At 43.7% G+C, this 13,734-nt stretch overlaps 2 protein-coding genes across 3 annotated transcripts in view; both read right to left on the bottom strand.

Annotated features, from left to right (window-relative positions):
* The window catches only part of rps7 (ribosomal protein S7), a 439,982-nt gene that overhangs the window by 200,900 nt on the left and 225,348 nt on the right, over positions 1–13,734 (bottom strand). The window lies entirely within an intron of this gene.
* trappc12 (trafficking protein particle complex subunit 12) overlaps positions 1–13,734 on the bottom strand; it is a 110,258-nt gene that overhangs the window by 94,853 nt on the left and 1,671 nt on the right. Inside the window, exons 2-3 of one of the 2 annotated variants that reach the window (XM_070884942.1) lie at positions 13,539–13,657; positions 2,503–3,774 (exon numbers count right to left, since the gene is read on the bottom strand). In XM_070884942.1, the coding sequence (XP_070741043.1) occupies positions 2,503–3,768 (1,266 nt within the window). In that variant the 5' untranslated portion in view covers positions 3,769–3,774; positions 13,539–13,657. The remainder of the gene's footprint in view (positions 1–2,502; positions 3,775–13,538; positions 13,658–13,734) is intronic. The other variant, XM_070884943.1, reaches the window with a different exon arrangement.

Here is a 13,734-nt window from a genome sequence, read left to right as displayed (position 1 = left end):
CATCGTTGTTGAGATTCCAATGTTGTAGCTGTCCTGGAACAGTTTGGCTTGAAGTGCAGCTCGGTCTGGAGCGCGTCTTCCGGATGACAGCCGGGATGTTGTCCGGACCCATAGCCTTTGCTGTATCCAGTGCGCTCAGCCGTTTCTTGATATCACGTGGAGTGAATCGAATTGGCTGAAGACTGGCTTCTGTGATGGTGGAGGCTGATATGGATCATCCACTCGGCATTTCTGTCTGAAGATAGTTGCAAATGCTTCAGCCTTTCTCTAGCCATGTTAGTTATCTGATCAGTTTATCCTCAACTGGAGCAGAAAGTTGCAAAAGAACATGGATAGATTAAGCGAGTGCGCAAAACTGTGGTAAATGGAGTTCAGTGTGGGAAAGTGTGTGGTTATCCACTATAGACCCAGAAAGATAGATCAGAGTTTATTCTAAATGGCGAGAAGCTAGGAACTGTTAATGAGCAGAGAGATTTAGGGGTTCAAGTACAGGAATCACCAAGAACTAGTGGACAGATACAATAAATAATTGAAATGGCTAATGGAATGTTAGCCTTTATCTCAAGGGGCCTGGAATACAAAGGGACGGAAGTTATGTTACAGTTATATAAAGCTCTGGTTAGACCCCATCTGGAATACTGCATTCAGTTCTGGGCGCTGCATGTCAGGAAGGATATATTGGCCTTGGAGGGGGGTGCAGTGCAGATTCACAATAATTATACTGGGGTAAAAGGGTTAAATCATGAGGACAGGTTGCACAGATGAGGCTTGTATTCCCATAGCTATAGAAGATTAAAAGGTAAGCTAATTGAGGTGTTTAAGATTAAAAGAAGTTAATAGGGTTGATAGGGAGAAACTATTTCCTCTGGGGAGGAGTCCAGAACATGAGGGCATAACCTTAAAATTAGAGCTCGGCCATTCAGGGGAGATATCAGAAAGGACTTCTTCACACAAAGGGTAGTAAAAATCTCGAACTTTCGCCCCCAAAAAGTTGTTGAGGCTGTCAATTGAAAATTTCAAAACAGAAATTGATAGATTTTTGTTAAGCAAGGGTATTGAGGGTTACCAAGGGAACCAAGGCAGGTAGATGGAGTTTAGATGCAGATCAGCTATGCTCCAATTCTAGAGTGGAACAGGCTCGAGGGGTTGAATGGACCAACATAGGAAGAGAAGTAGGCCAGGGTATGGCACCGGAAGTAATCCCAAGCAATAATTATACTGGGGTAAGAGAGTTAAATCATGAGGACAGGTTGCACAGACTAGGCTTGCATTCCCTTAACTATAGAAGATTAAAGGTCTTGCCCTTTAATCTAGAATTTAACTCCACAAACACTCTTTATGCCTTTTTATATCGTTGGTTCCTACATGAACTACAGGTTTTAGTTGTTTTCTCTCAACTTCCACAATTTATGTCACATACCCTGAAATACAATGAACCTCTTTGGACTCTCTCCTGTGGCTCCCACACTAGCATATGCCTGTTCTCAATGATGGCATCACTCTTTTCCCAAGGAGTAACCCTCATTTCACATTGCTGTAATTGCCCTCAATATCCCTCCACCCTTACTCTCATCATAGATGTTAAGAACGAACAGCTTAAGTATCAGTATCTTTATTTCAAGTTACAGGGAGCTGAACACTAAAAAGAGACACAGCTTATCTATCTCAAAAAACTAATTAAAATACTATTTCTTACATGGAATTACATAGAAATTACAAAACGGAAATCGGCTGTTCATTCTGCAAACTTCACAAGCAGCAATCTTAATACCATGTGCCTGTTCTATTCCCATATACCTTTATCCCCCCTCTTTCCTTCAACCACCTCTGTAATCACTCTTAAATGTTGACTTGGTCTCTGCTTCAATCACTAACTTTGGTAGTGCATTACACAACCCCTCAGCCCCTTATGTTAAAAGTTTCTCCTGCTCTCTGTCCTAAATCTCTTACATGTAATCTTTCATCTCTATTCCCTTTTTCTGGACCCCTCAATTACTGAAAACAATCTGATTCTGTCCCATCCCTTCATAATTTTAAACACCTCTATCAAATTACCCTATAATCTCCTCTGTTCTAATGAATACAGCGACAATTTCCAAGTGTTTTACGAAGGTGATTTGCATCCTTTGTTCAGAGCCTGGCAGGTCTCAATTGCACCTACGGAGATGTAATCTATTAATTATCAAAAATGCAACAAAGTCCCATAAAAGTTTCCTTTATGCTACCCAAGTTACAGTTAATTGAAAAGACAGTAATGTGTATGCAGATTTAAGTAACTAACCCCTTCTGAAAAGAGCAGTCATTATCAAACTGAACGTGAAACAACAGATCAGCAAGCTGGCTTCCTTTTAGAACTTTTCATATATATAGTGTATCGTATCCCAAGAAGCATTAATTTTCCCCCAATGAAATGCATGCCTGGAACAGATTCTGGATGTTGCTAATGCTGTAAAATTAACAAGCGTCAGCTTTACTGTAACACAAAAAGAAACACTGACTTACTTGCACGTTGTCAAACTTCAGGCCTGGCATGGTCACCTTCTCCTTATCTACGAACACTGAGCTGTACTGTTGGGTAGCTACAGAAATTAGAATCTTCTTGGTCTCCTCAGACGGAATCCAAGCATCATACCGTCTATCTATCTCACTCATGTTCAACGCTGTTGCGAAGGGGTCATCACTTCCCGCAAATGCTGCTTGGAGCTGAGAAAAGGGTTTAGGTGATAGAGATATTTCAGTAGATGATGCTGATGAAGGTGTGATGCCACTTCCGATAATAAAAGATTGATTTGCGGGGTTATGTGGATTGGCCATCCCAGGAGTAGAAAGCGAGGACAATCTATCAGGTACTGAAGCACTAGCATTTGGATTACTAACAGAAATAAAAGTCGTCGAAGTAAAGGAATCAAAAAATTCCGCTGCCGATGAGCTTGAACTGACATCATCTGTGAAAAATTTACTTAGGCTAGGACTAGGGTGAACCCCAAATAATGGAGGCTTACTGGGAGTATCAATAATTGTCCCAAAGCTGGGAGATTTCACCATCTGAGGTTCATAACCATCTGCTTTCAAAGGAACATGAACCTGGGTTTTAGACTGATTATCCTGGCTGAAAATGGTGCACACAGGCAGATGTTCATCTTTAGTCAACTCAGTGGCAACAGGTAGCAGGGCCTGCTTCTCCTGCAATTCAATATCAACCTGGCCTCCTGTGCCATTCTCAAGACTTTTATTTGTTACTTGATGTTCTTCTTCTGACCCGACTGCTAGTTCCAGATTTTGTGGGACAGACATTTCATCTTGTGTTGGAGTTCTATCATCGTCGTCGTCGTCATCATTGTGTACTACAGAGGTTGTTGGTTCACTCTCTTCAGCAGAAGCCTCTTTATAATCCTTATTCTCTAAATCCACTGACTGAACATCACTACACCCAATCCCTAAAGTCTCTTCACAATCATGCAGGATTGCTAGATCTCCTGCATCACCCTCACTATTACTAGGTGAATCAGATATTATTACACTATCCATCATCTGATCATTAAGCTTATCCATGAGATTCATCGGACATGCATCAGATATTTTATTTACAGGCCCAGATAGAAATGCATCTGCACTTAGGTCAATGTTCTCTGTTCCAAACAGCAATTGCTCCTGCTGAGTTTGAGATTCTTGCAGTACTGTGTTCACACTCTCTTCATTATTAGTCTTCTTACTAATGTTGAATGTTACGGTATCAGTAACCTGAGAGTCTAGTTGAAGATTTTCCATCTTTTCCTGCAACCAAAATTCAAAAATTTTAGTACTCTGCTACAACACTGTGGGCAAGTTATAGCAAATACATTCTGCAAACAAAGACAAACATGTTAACAACCGTGTCATGAGCTGAGCCCAAATGTGGTATTTTTGGATTGGCTAGCTTAAGTTGTTTTGCTTGATAGCATTTTACTGGAAGATAATCACTTTTTGCCCATCACAAATGTCACATTTGTACCTAGAAGCATCATTGGATCACAAGATTTGCTTTAAATTTACATTGTTAAACAAAATATATTCTCCTTCATGTCGTGCATCGTTCTTTGGTTGAAAGAGCAAGCAGACTACGATGTCATGCTATCACTGTTGGCTAGAGATGCAACAATGTCCCATGTTGACATGCCTGCTAATTTCCCTTTCTTAGGGGTGGTTGGAGGATGGGGGCGGGGGGGGGCAGGGTGGGAAAGGAAAGAAGTTAAGAGGGACAGATACCTAATCACCTTCCTTGGGACTTTCCTTTTACGTCCCTGCAGACACCAGGCATCAGCCGCAGATTTTGTAGGTGCCAATTAGTGTGATACACCTCCAAGGTACAGTCAAATATTGCTAGCATAACATTGCACTACCCGATCAGATGACCTGACATGTTAGATATACCACTCTACGTGTTTTCAAAACTGCAGACACACAACAAAATCATTGGCACAACAATCAGTTAAGTGTTTAATGCACGTCAGCTACAAATTCTTTGGCTCTTTGCAAAACATTTTTACCTCGTCAATTTTATTACTCAGCAACTAGAAATGCCAATTATGTAAAAATCCCAGACACTAGGGCCGAAATTGCCCTTCGCCCGAAACGGGGCGCACCTACCGATGTGCACCGTCCGTCCCAATGCATGGGGTGGACAATCCGGTGATTTTCAGCACTTTGTTTTTTTTTGGAGCGGGGTGGAAGTGGTGTCATCAGCGGGGCGGAAGTGCGGACGGGTCAGAGCTGCCGTCGCTCCAAGTCATAAGCACCGCGCTGATGTCAGCTCAACGCCGCGTCACAACGTCCCTCCCCTTCAGTAAAGGGGAAAGCCACTGCAAACTCTGCAGCCATTTTAGTGGCAAACACTGGGCCACAGGGAGGGTTTCGGCCGGGCCAGCGGCCCTGTACACAAGAGGGGGTGGCGGCTCGGTCAAACCCGTGGCCGCCATTGTCGGGCCAACCCGGCAGTCGGCCGACAATTAAAATAAAATGACAGTATACCCTCCTCTTTAAGGGCGGACATGCCACCCAGCTACAGAAGGCTCCTGCCGGGAAAAGCTGTCAGTGGCATCGACTGGTGGCCAATCGCTCCAGCGGGGCAATTTTACACGCGGTGCGAAAAGGGGGTCGCCGCCGGTCGCTGAGGGGTCGATGGGGCGGCAGCACGGGCGGAGAGGAAACGTTCTCCGCCGAGAAAATCCACGAGGGCAATTTTTAAAATGGCGGCCCCTCCACGCCAACCGAACGGTGAGTTCTTACCGACCCGTGGTCGCCACTTTCAGACGACCACTGCTCTTATTGAAAGGGGCAATTTCAGTCTCTGAAGGACTTACACCACTGATTGGTTACTAACTATATTGTTCAGCACAAACATATTAGGCTTTAATAGTTTACACAGGCTGCTGTTGCACACATCCTTGTAGGCCCAATACCTTGCTTGTCAGAAAGTAAGCATTAATCATTAGCTTTATACTTTTCTTAATCCATTCATGAGGCAGATGTTTATCACATCACATGTGGTCTAAATTGTTTTCAGTTGGTTATTTTATAACCTAGAATTAACAATGAGCTGGTATAGCATGGGAGCAAGATGTCCACTAGCATTCCTTTTTAATTATAAGACAGTCAATTCCTGTCCCATACATACATTTGGTATGAACAGAATAGCAGAGTGCAGTGAAATAGTGGAAACTTAATCCAACTTAATCAATTATGAAAATTGATTATATACCCAACAACCTCCATCAGTAATTTCCTGTACATTTTGCTTGAGCTTTAGGTTATTCCAGCTCAATAAAGAACAATGTTAAAATAACGTCCCTGCACCATCCATTGTCCTGTGTTAAAGATTGTATTTTCTTATTTATCAAATTGCTGCAACAAAATTCTAATCTAACTGTACATAATTATCAAAAATGTATGACCCATAAAACTTAGTTATCCAATGTAAAAAAGGAATGAAACACTATTATTCTGACCACTTATCTATGAGATTAAAAGTCTCTCTTGGCTGTGACATGATCATATGCATAGTATAGAAATTAAAGGTCTACCCACAATGCTAAAAACATACAGACTTCCATTTATCTCATCATATCCTCTCTAAATCAATCTTACATGGTGCTTCACTGTTGATACCTCTATCTCTGATGCCTTCAGAAAGACTACCAATTTGGAACAGGCCAGCCCAAGATACATTTTCACAACTCAAGTACAGCTGACAAAAAATGTTTGAATTTGAATTGAATGGCTTGGCGCCTTCCTGAGACTGGAGTGCATCATCACAACCAGGAACAAAATTTTAAGTTGATTTATTAAGATTCCTTTAAACATCTGTGTTAATTTACAGATTTATTGGTTGACATAATTGCCAGTATTTGAAAGAGTAAGCTGTTCTGAACACTTAAAAGTGCACTAAAGCACAACATCCACCTTAATCATAGAATCACAGAAATTTACAGCACAGAAGGAGGCCATTTTGGCCCATCGTGTCTGTGCCGGCTGGCAAAGAGCTAGCCAGCCGAATCCCAGGCTGGATAGCTGTGGGGACAATCCAATTAATGCCCATTAGTAACTGCATTTTGAAGACAGTGGACAGTCACAGGTAAACAGAATTGGCAACATAGACAATTATATTATGAATTTCTACTTTCTACCTACATCTGTTTCCTGAGCTCTTGTGCTTGAAGTAGGCCTGGACCATTTTCTGTAAGTGGACAAAGGTTTTCTAACAATGCATGTACTATGGTAACATTATTTTTTGTCACACTATGTAGAGAAATCATCAAAAGCTCATACCACTGTAATACCTGACTCTTAGTCAACGTTACTTTGCCATACTTGCTTTTAGAAACAATCTTTTCTGCCCTTTTTGGGGCAGGGTATCTTTAAATAGATAGCATATTTGGAAGAATTTGGTAATCTCAATGTTGTTTCTGCTACAAGCTGAAGGAAGAGAAAGCAGACCCAAGCAAAAGGGAGCTGCAAGTGATCTGCAGGAACCCAAAGCAAGGCCTGAGACACCACCCACCAGTTAACATATACAAGACCCTTCATACCTTGCCTTCCCCCTCCTCCCCCTCCAAGTAGCCCAACCAAACCCGAGGTTTCTAGACCAAACAAATTATCTTTATCCTTCTGTCAAAGCAATTCTGTCAAGGAAAAATTCCATTGCAAAGAATATTATGCACCACGAGGAATTTACTAGCTTTTCTGCGAAGGACAAAATCTCAATGATCACGAAGCAGATTTTCCATAATTTCTGATATCAATCAGTTCCATTTTCTAAGTGCAGTAATAACGACATCTGTATTGTTTATCGGACAAAGCGTAATGAGCTGAACATCTATTAATTCCGTTTGTTAGGGAATGTTTTCTGTCGTACCAATAACTACAGAATCAAACATTCACATAAATAACCTTGAGCTCTTAACCCAATTATTTCACTTACGCTTTTCAAATAAATACTGTACTCAAATTTTGCATCTTTATCTTGAGTTATAGGTCACTTCCTGCTCATAATTTAGTTAGTATGAACAATGCGTGCAGCTCAAGCAGACCTAGTGTATCTTTAGTTTTCACTTAATGAATTCAAAATCATATAACATTGAGAAATAGGAGCAGGAGTAGGCCATACGGCCCCTTGAGCCTGCTCTGCCATTTAATACAATCATGGCTGATCCGATCATGGACTCAGGTCCACTTCCCCGCCTGCTCTCCATAACCCCTTATTCCCTCATCAGTTAAGAAACTGTCTATTTCTGTCTTAAATTTATTCAATGTCCCAGCTTCCACAGCTCTCTGAGGCAGCGAATTCCATAGATCCACAACCCTCAGAAGAAATTTCTCATCTTAGTTTTAAGTGGACAGCCCCTTATTCTAAGGTTATGCTCTCTTGTTCTAGTCTCCCCTATCAGTGGAACTATCCTCTCTGCATCCACCTTGTCAAGCCCCTCATAATCTTATACGTTTCGATAAGATCACCACTCATTCTTCTGAATTCCAATGGAGTAGAGGCTCAACCTACTCAACCTTTCCTCAAAAGTCAACCCCCTCATCTCCGGAATCAACCTAGTGAACCTTCTCTGAACTGTCTCCAAAGCAAATATATCCTTTTGTAAATATGGAAACTAAAACTGCACACAGTATTCCAGGTGTGGCCTCACCAATACCCGTACAACTGTAGCAAGACTTCCCTGCTTTTATACTCCATCCCTTTTGCCGTAAAGGCCAAGATTCCATTGGCCTTCCTGATCACTTGCTGTATCTGCACACTAAACTTTTGTGTTTCATGTACAAGTACCCCCAGGTCCCACTGTATTGCAGCATTTTGCAATCTTTCTCCATTTAAATAATAACTTGCTCTTTGATTTTTTTCTGCCGAAGTGCATGACCTCACACTTTCAAACATTAACCCCATCTGCCAAATTTTTGCCCACTCACTTTGCCTGTCTATGTCCTTTTGCAGATTTTTTGTGTCCTCCTCACATCTTTGTATCGTCAGCAAACTTGGCTATGTTACAATCTATATTAACGACTTGGAAGAAGGGACCGAGTGTAGGTAGTTGGGGTCCCAGCACTGATGCCTGCAACACCTCACTGGTTACTGATTGCCAACCCGAGAATGAACCATTTATACCGACTCTCTGTTTTCTGTTCATTAGCCAATCCTCTATCCATGCTAATATGTTACCCCAAACCCAATGAACTTTTATCTTGTGCAGTAACCTTTTATGTGGCACCTTGTCAAATGCCTTCTGGAAGTCCAAATATACCACATCCACTGGTTCCCCTTTATCCACCCTGTTCATTACATCCTCAAAGAATTCGAGCAAATTTGTCAAACATGACTTCCCCTTCATAAATCCATGCTAATTCTGCTTGACCGAATTGCTAAATAATGCTGTGCACTCTAGGAAAGAATATCTGCAAATATCTGTAAACTTACTTGCATTCACCTAATACCCCAGTGTTCCCTGACTTACATTTGCTCCTGATCCAGCAATGCTTTGATTTTAAAATTCTCCTCAGTGTTCAAATCTCTCTTTATAGCCTCGCCCCTCCCAATCTTTCCTCCTCCAGCCCTGCAACCCACCAAGATCTCTGCATTCCTCTACTTCAGGCCTCTTGCGCACCCCCGATCTTCATCGCTTCACCATCACAATGGCAGCCATGCCTTCAGCTGCCTGGGCCCTAGGCTCTGAAATTCCCTCCTTTAAACCTCTGCCTCTGTCTCCTCCTTGAATCCGCTCCTTAAAACCTACCTCTTTGACCAAGCTTTTGCTCATCTGTCCCAATATCGTTTTTTTGTGGCTAGGTGTCAAATTCTGTCTGATAATGCTGTGAAGTGCCTTGGGGCATTTTTACTAAGATAAAGGTGTTAACTAACTGCAAGTTACAGTTGTTAAAGCATGGAAAGGTTGAGATGCTACAAGTTTCTTGTCAGACACACTATAAGGAATGGAGACATTTTGTGTCCATTTGCCTCAAGGTGAGGTCATGAAATTGTGAGCAGCAATCTTCATTGAGAATGGCAGTGAGCATTTCTTCCTAAACTGCTCCGATCAACACTCTTAAATAAGATACATAAACTAGGCATAGCTAAGGAGCACGCCACCGACATCCAAAGGAAATCCGCACTTCTGTGATGCAAACCCTCCTTCAAGAACTTGCTCTCAAACGCTGCAGAGTTGTGCGCAGCGTAGTGCTCTATGGAGCCCAGGAGCGCACCGTTGTGCATATTCAAACCTGGGATCGTGTGGGGCAGTGCTCCTTTCACTTCCTGACTTTTAACCAATCAACAAACAGAGGAGATTGCTGATTTGTCATAACTCATTTTGAGGGGCTATTAAAACATGCATGCCATTCATTAAAAAAAATGAATTGTACAAATAGAATAGAAATAACATTTCATAAATATATAAACACAATTGTCTGTTAATAAAACGTAGCCATGATATTAGTGCCATTCAATTTTCTCAAGCTATTTTCTATCCAATAATCAAGATAAGATGTTACCACTATTTCTAAAAGCAAAACACAGTTGTGATAATGGACACAATCACTTTCTTTCAGTATGAATAACTTAAATCTTCTGGAAACAAATTTGCTATGTGTTTATCAATACACATCATCTAATGGACAGAAAGAGCTCCCTTGATATATGGAAGAGAATGGGAGATTAAATAGAAATTGGTCTTTTTGAGAGACAGCAGCAATGTTTGGGATAGGTTTGTAATACAATTTTCTCATCCGGTCACCTTACGCTGTGCAACAGGCTTCCTGCACCTGTTTGCACCAGACGTCAACAATTTTCAGCGTAATTAACTTGCAATAGGTAGCCCAACTTTTCACCAGTACGTTTAGTTCTTTGAGTAGTTAAAACATGCAGCCAAGTCGATATGCAAAAAAAAAGGGAGAAAGGGATAGACCGAGTAATTACAGGCCAGTCAGCCTTACCTCAGTTGTGGGAAAATTATTGGAAAAAATCCTGAGGGATAGGATAAATTTTCATTTGGAAAGACATGGATTAATCAAGGACAGTCAGCATGGATTTGTTAAGGGAAGGTCATGTCTGATTAATTTGATTGAATTTTTCGAGGCGGTAACCAGGAGGTCAATGAGGGCAGTGCGTATGATGTAGTGTATATGGATTTTAGCAAAGCTTTTGATAAGATCCACATGGCAGACGGTCACGAAAGTAAAAGCCCATGTGATCCAGGGCAAAGTGGCAAGTTGGATCCAAAATTGGCTCAGAGGCAGGAGGCAAAGGGTTGATTAGTGTTTTTGTGACCAGATCCAGTGGGGTTCCACAGGGCTCAGTGCTGGGTCTCTTGCTTTTTGTGGTATATATCATTGACTTGGACTTGAATGTTGGGGGTATGATTAAGAAGTTTGCAGATGACACTAAAATAGGCTGTATGGTTGATAATGAAGAAGAAAGCTGAGGACAGCAGGAAGATATCAATGTACTGGTCAGGTAGGCAGAACAATGGCAAATGGAATTCAATACGGATAACTGAGGTAATGTATTTGGGGAGGTTGAACAAGGCAAGGGAATACATATTAAATAGTGTGACACTGTAAAATGTAGAGGAAGAAAGGGGCCTTGGATGGCTGGTCCATAGAACTCTGAAGGTAGCAGGCCAGGTAGATCCTCATAGGCAGTCCCTCGGAATCGAGGAAGACTTGCTTCCACTCTTTAAGAGTCCTTAGGTGGCTGAACAGTCCAATACGAGAGCCACAGTCCTTCTCACAGGTGGGACAGACAGTCATTGAGGGTGGGACAGGTTTGCCATACGTTCTTTTCACTGCCAGCGCTTGTTTTCTGCATGCACTCGGCAATGAGACTCGAGGCACTCAGTGCCCTTCCGGATGCAGTTCCTCCACTTAGGGCGGTCTTTGGCCAGGGACTCCCAGGTGTCGGTGGGGTTGTTGCATTTTATGAGGGAGGCTTTGAGGGTGTCCTTATAACGTTTCCTCTGTCCACCTTAGGCTCGTTTGCCATGAAGGAGTTCCAAATAGAGCGCTTGCTTTGGGAGTTGAGGGCCTGGTCTTTGAACATTCTTTTCCTCAGGGCTGCACTGGAGGCGGTGTTGAATCTCCTCATTAATGTCTGCTTTTGTTGATAAAAGGCTCTCGAGGTATGGGAAATGGTCCACGTTATCCAGGGCCACACCGTGGATCTTGATGACTGGGGGGCAGTGCTGTGCAAACATGCTGGAGGATGACCTTTGTTTTACGGATGTTTAGCGTAAGGCCCATGCTTTCGTATGCCTCAGTAAATACGTCGACTATGTCCTGGAGTTCAGCCTCTGAATGTGCGCAGACGCAGGCATCGTCTGCCTACTGTAGCTTGACGACAGAGGTCGGGGTGATCTTGGACCTGGCCTGGAGACGGCGAAGGTTGAACAGCTTCCCACTGGTTCTGTAGTTTAGTTCCACTCCAGCGGGGAACTTGTTGATTGTGAGGTGGAGCATGACAGCAAGGAAGATTGAGAAGAGGGTTGGAGCGATGAACAGCCCTGTTTGACGCCGGTCCGGATATGGATTGTGTCTGTAATGGATCCACTGGTAAGGATCACGGCCTGTGTGTCGTCGTGGAGCAGGCAGAGGGTGTTGACGAACTTTTGGGGGCACCCAAAACGGAGGACGCCGCTCCATAGACCCTCGCGGTTGACAGTGTCAAAGGCCTTTGTAAGGGCTGGCGCTGTTCCCTGCATTTTTCCTGCAGCTGTCGCGCTGCAAAGATCATGTCCGTTGTGCCCCGTAGGGGACGAAATCCACACTGTGACTCCGGGAGGAGTTCCTCGGCCACAGGGAGAAGACAGTTGAGGAGGAATCTAGCGACAACTTTCCCAGTGGTAGATAGCAGTGAGATTCCTCTGCAGTTGCCACAGTCGGACTTGTCCCTCCTTTTAAAGATGGTCACGATCACTGCATCTCAGATCTCCCGGCATGCTCTCCTCCTTCCAGATGAGAGAGATGAGGTCATGCACCCGCGCCAACAGCGCCTCTCCGCCATACTTTAGTGCCTCAGCAGGGATTCCATCCGCTCCCGTAGCCTTGTTGTTCTTGAGCTGTCTTATGGCTTTTCCTACCTGGTGCGGTGTTGGGGTTTCACTGAAGGTCGCATGCTGCGGGATGGAGTCGCGAACACTCGAGTCAAAGGCAGAGTCTCGATTGAGGAGGTGACCTCCTAGGTGACTTCAATGCCAGGGTCAGCAAAGACACGGCCGTCTGGTGAGGCGTGATTGGCAGAGAGGGGGTAGGGAACGCCAACTCTAGTGGTACCCTACTCCTGACAAAATGTCTCATCACCAACAACTTGTTCCGCCAGGAGGGACAAATACAAGGCATCATGACAACACCCTCACTCCAAACACTGGCACATGCTCAACTATGTCATCGTCCGAGCCAGGGATCGCAAAGATGTGCGCATCACCCACGCCATGACAGGAACTGACGACTGCTGGACGGACCACCACCTAATCCGATCCATCATCGACATCAACATAGCCCCAAAGCGGAGGGGACAGCAGAAGCAGTGTCGCAAAAAAGTCAATGCCGGAGCAGTTAAAGATCCTGCTAAGAGAGCCCTCACAGCTAACCTGGCGTGCCTTGATGACCCTGAGACGCAGAATGCACACAGCACTTGGTCTGCCCTCCAGGCCTCCATAACCAGTGCCTGCAAAGAGATACTTGGTCACTCAACCAGAAAACACCAGCACTGGTTTGATGAGAATTATCAGGAGATCCAAGAACTAATAGATCGCAAGCACAGAGCATTTCTGAGCCTTAAGCAACAACCCAACTCAGGAGCAGCAAAGCAACATTACAGGCTGCTCAAGGCTGAGGTCCAACAAAAAAACCCGGGACCTAAAGAACAGGTGGTGGATGGAGAAAGCACAGGAGATACAGCAGCTGGCCGACAACCATGATGTGCGAGAATTCTTCATCACAGTCAAGGCCACCTACGGTCCAAACTCCCAAGGCCCCACCCCACTGCTGGCCAAGAACAAGGAAACACTCACCAAGGACACCGAGGCAGTCAGGGCCCGCTGGAAGGATCACTTCGAAGATCTCCTCAACCGAGATTCTGCCTTTGACCTGAGTGTTCTCGACTCAAGTCATCCTCGCTTCGAGGGACTGCCTATGATGATGATGATGACGGATACAAGTTTAGCATAACTTCTCTACTTTTCAATTCTATCCCTCAAAAAATAAACC

This window comes from Pristiophorus japonicus, chromosome 7 (genome assembly GCF_044704955.1).
Source record: "Pristiophorus japonicus isolate sPriJap1 chromosome 7, sPriJap1.hap1, whole genome shotgun sequence".
In the NCBI taxonomy this organism is placed as follows: Eukaryota; Metazoa; Chordata; class Chondrichthyes; family Pristiophoridae; genus Pristiophorus; species Pristiophorus japonicus.
Note: the sequence above shows the minus strand (reverse complement) of the source record. Positions and strands in the feature narration are given on the sequence as shown.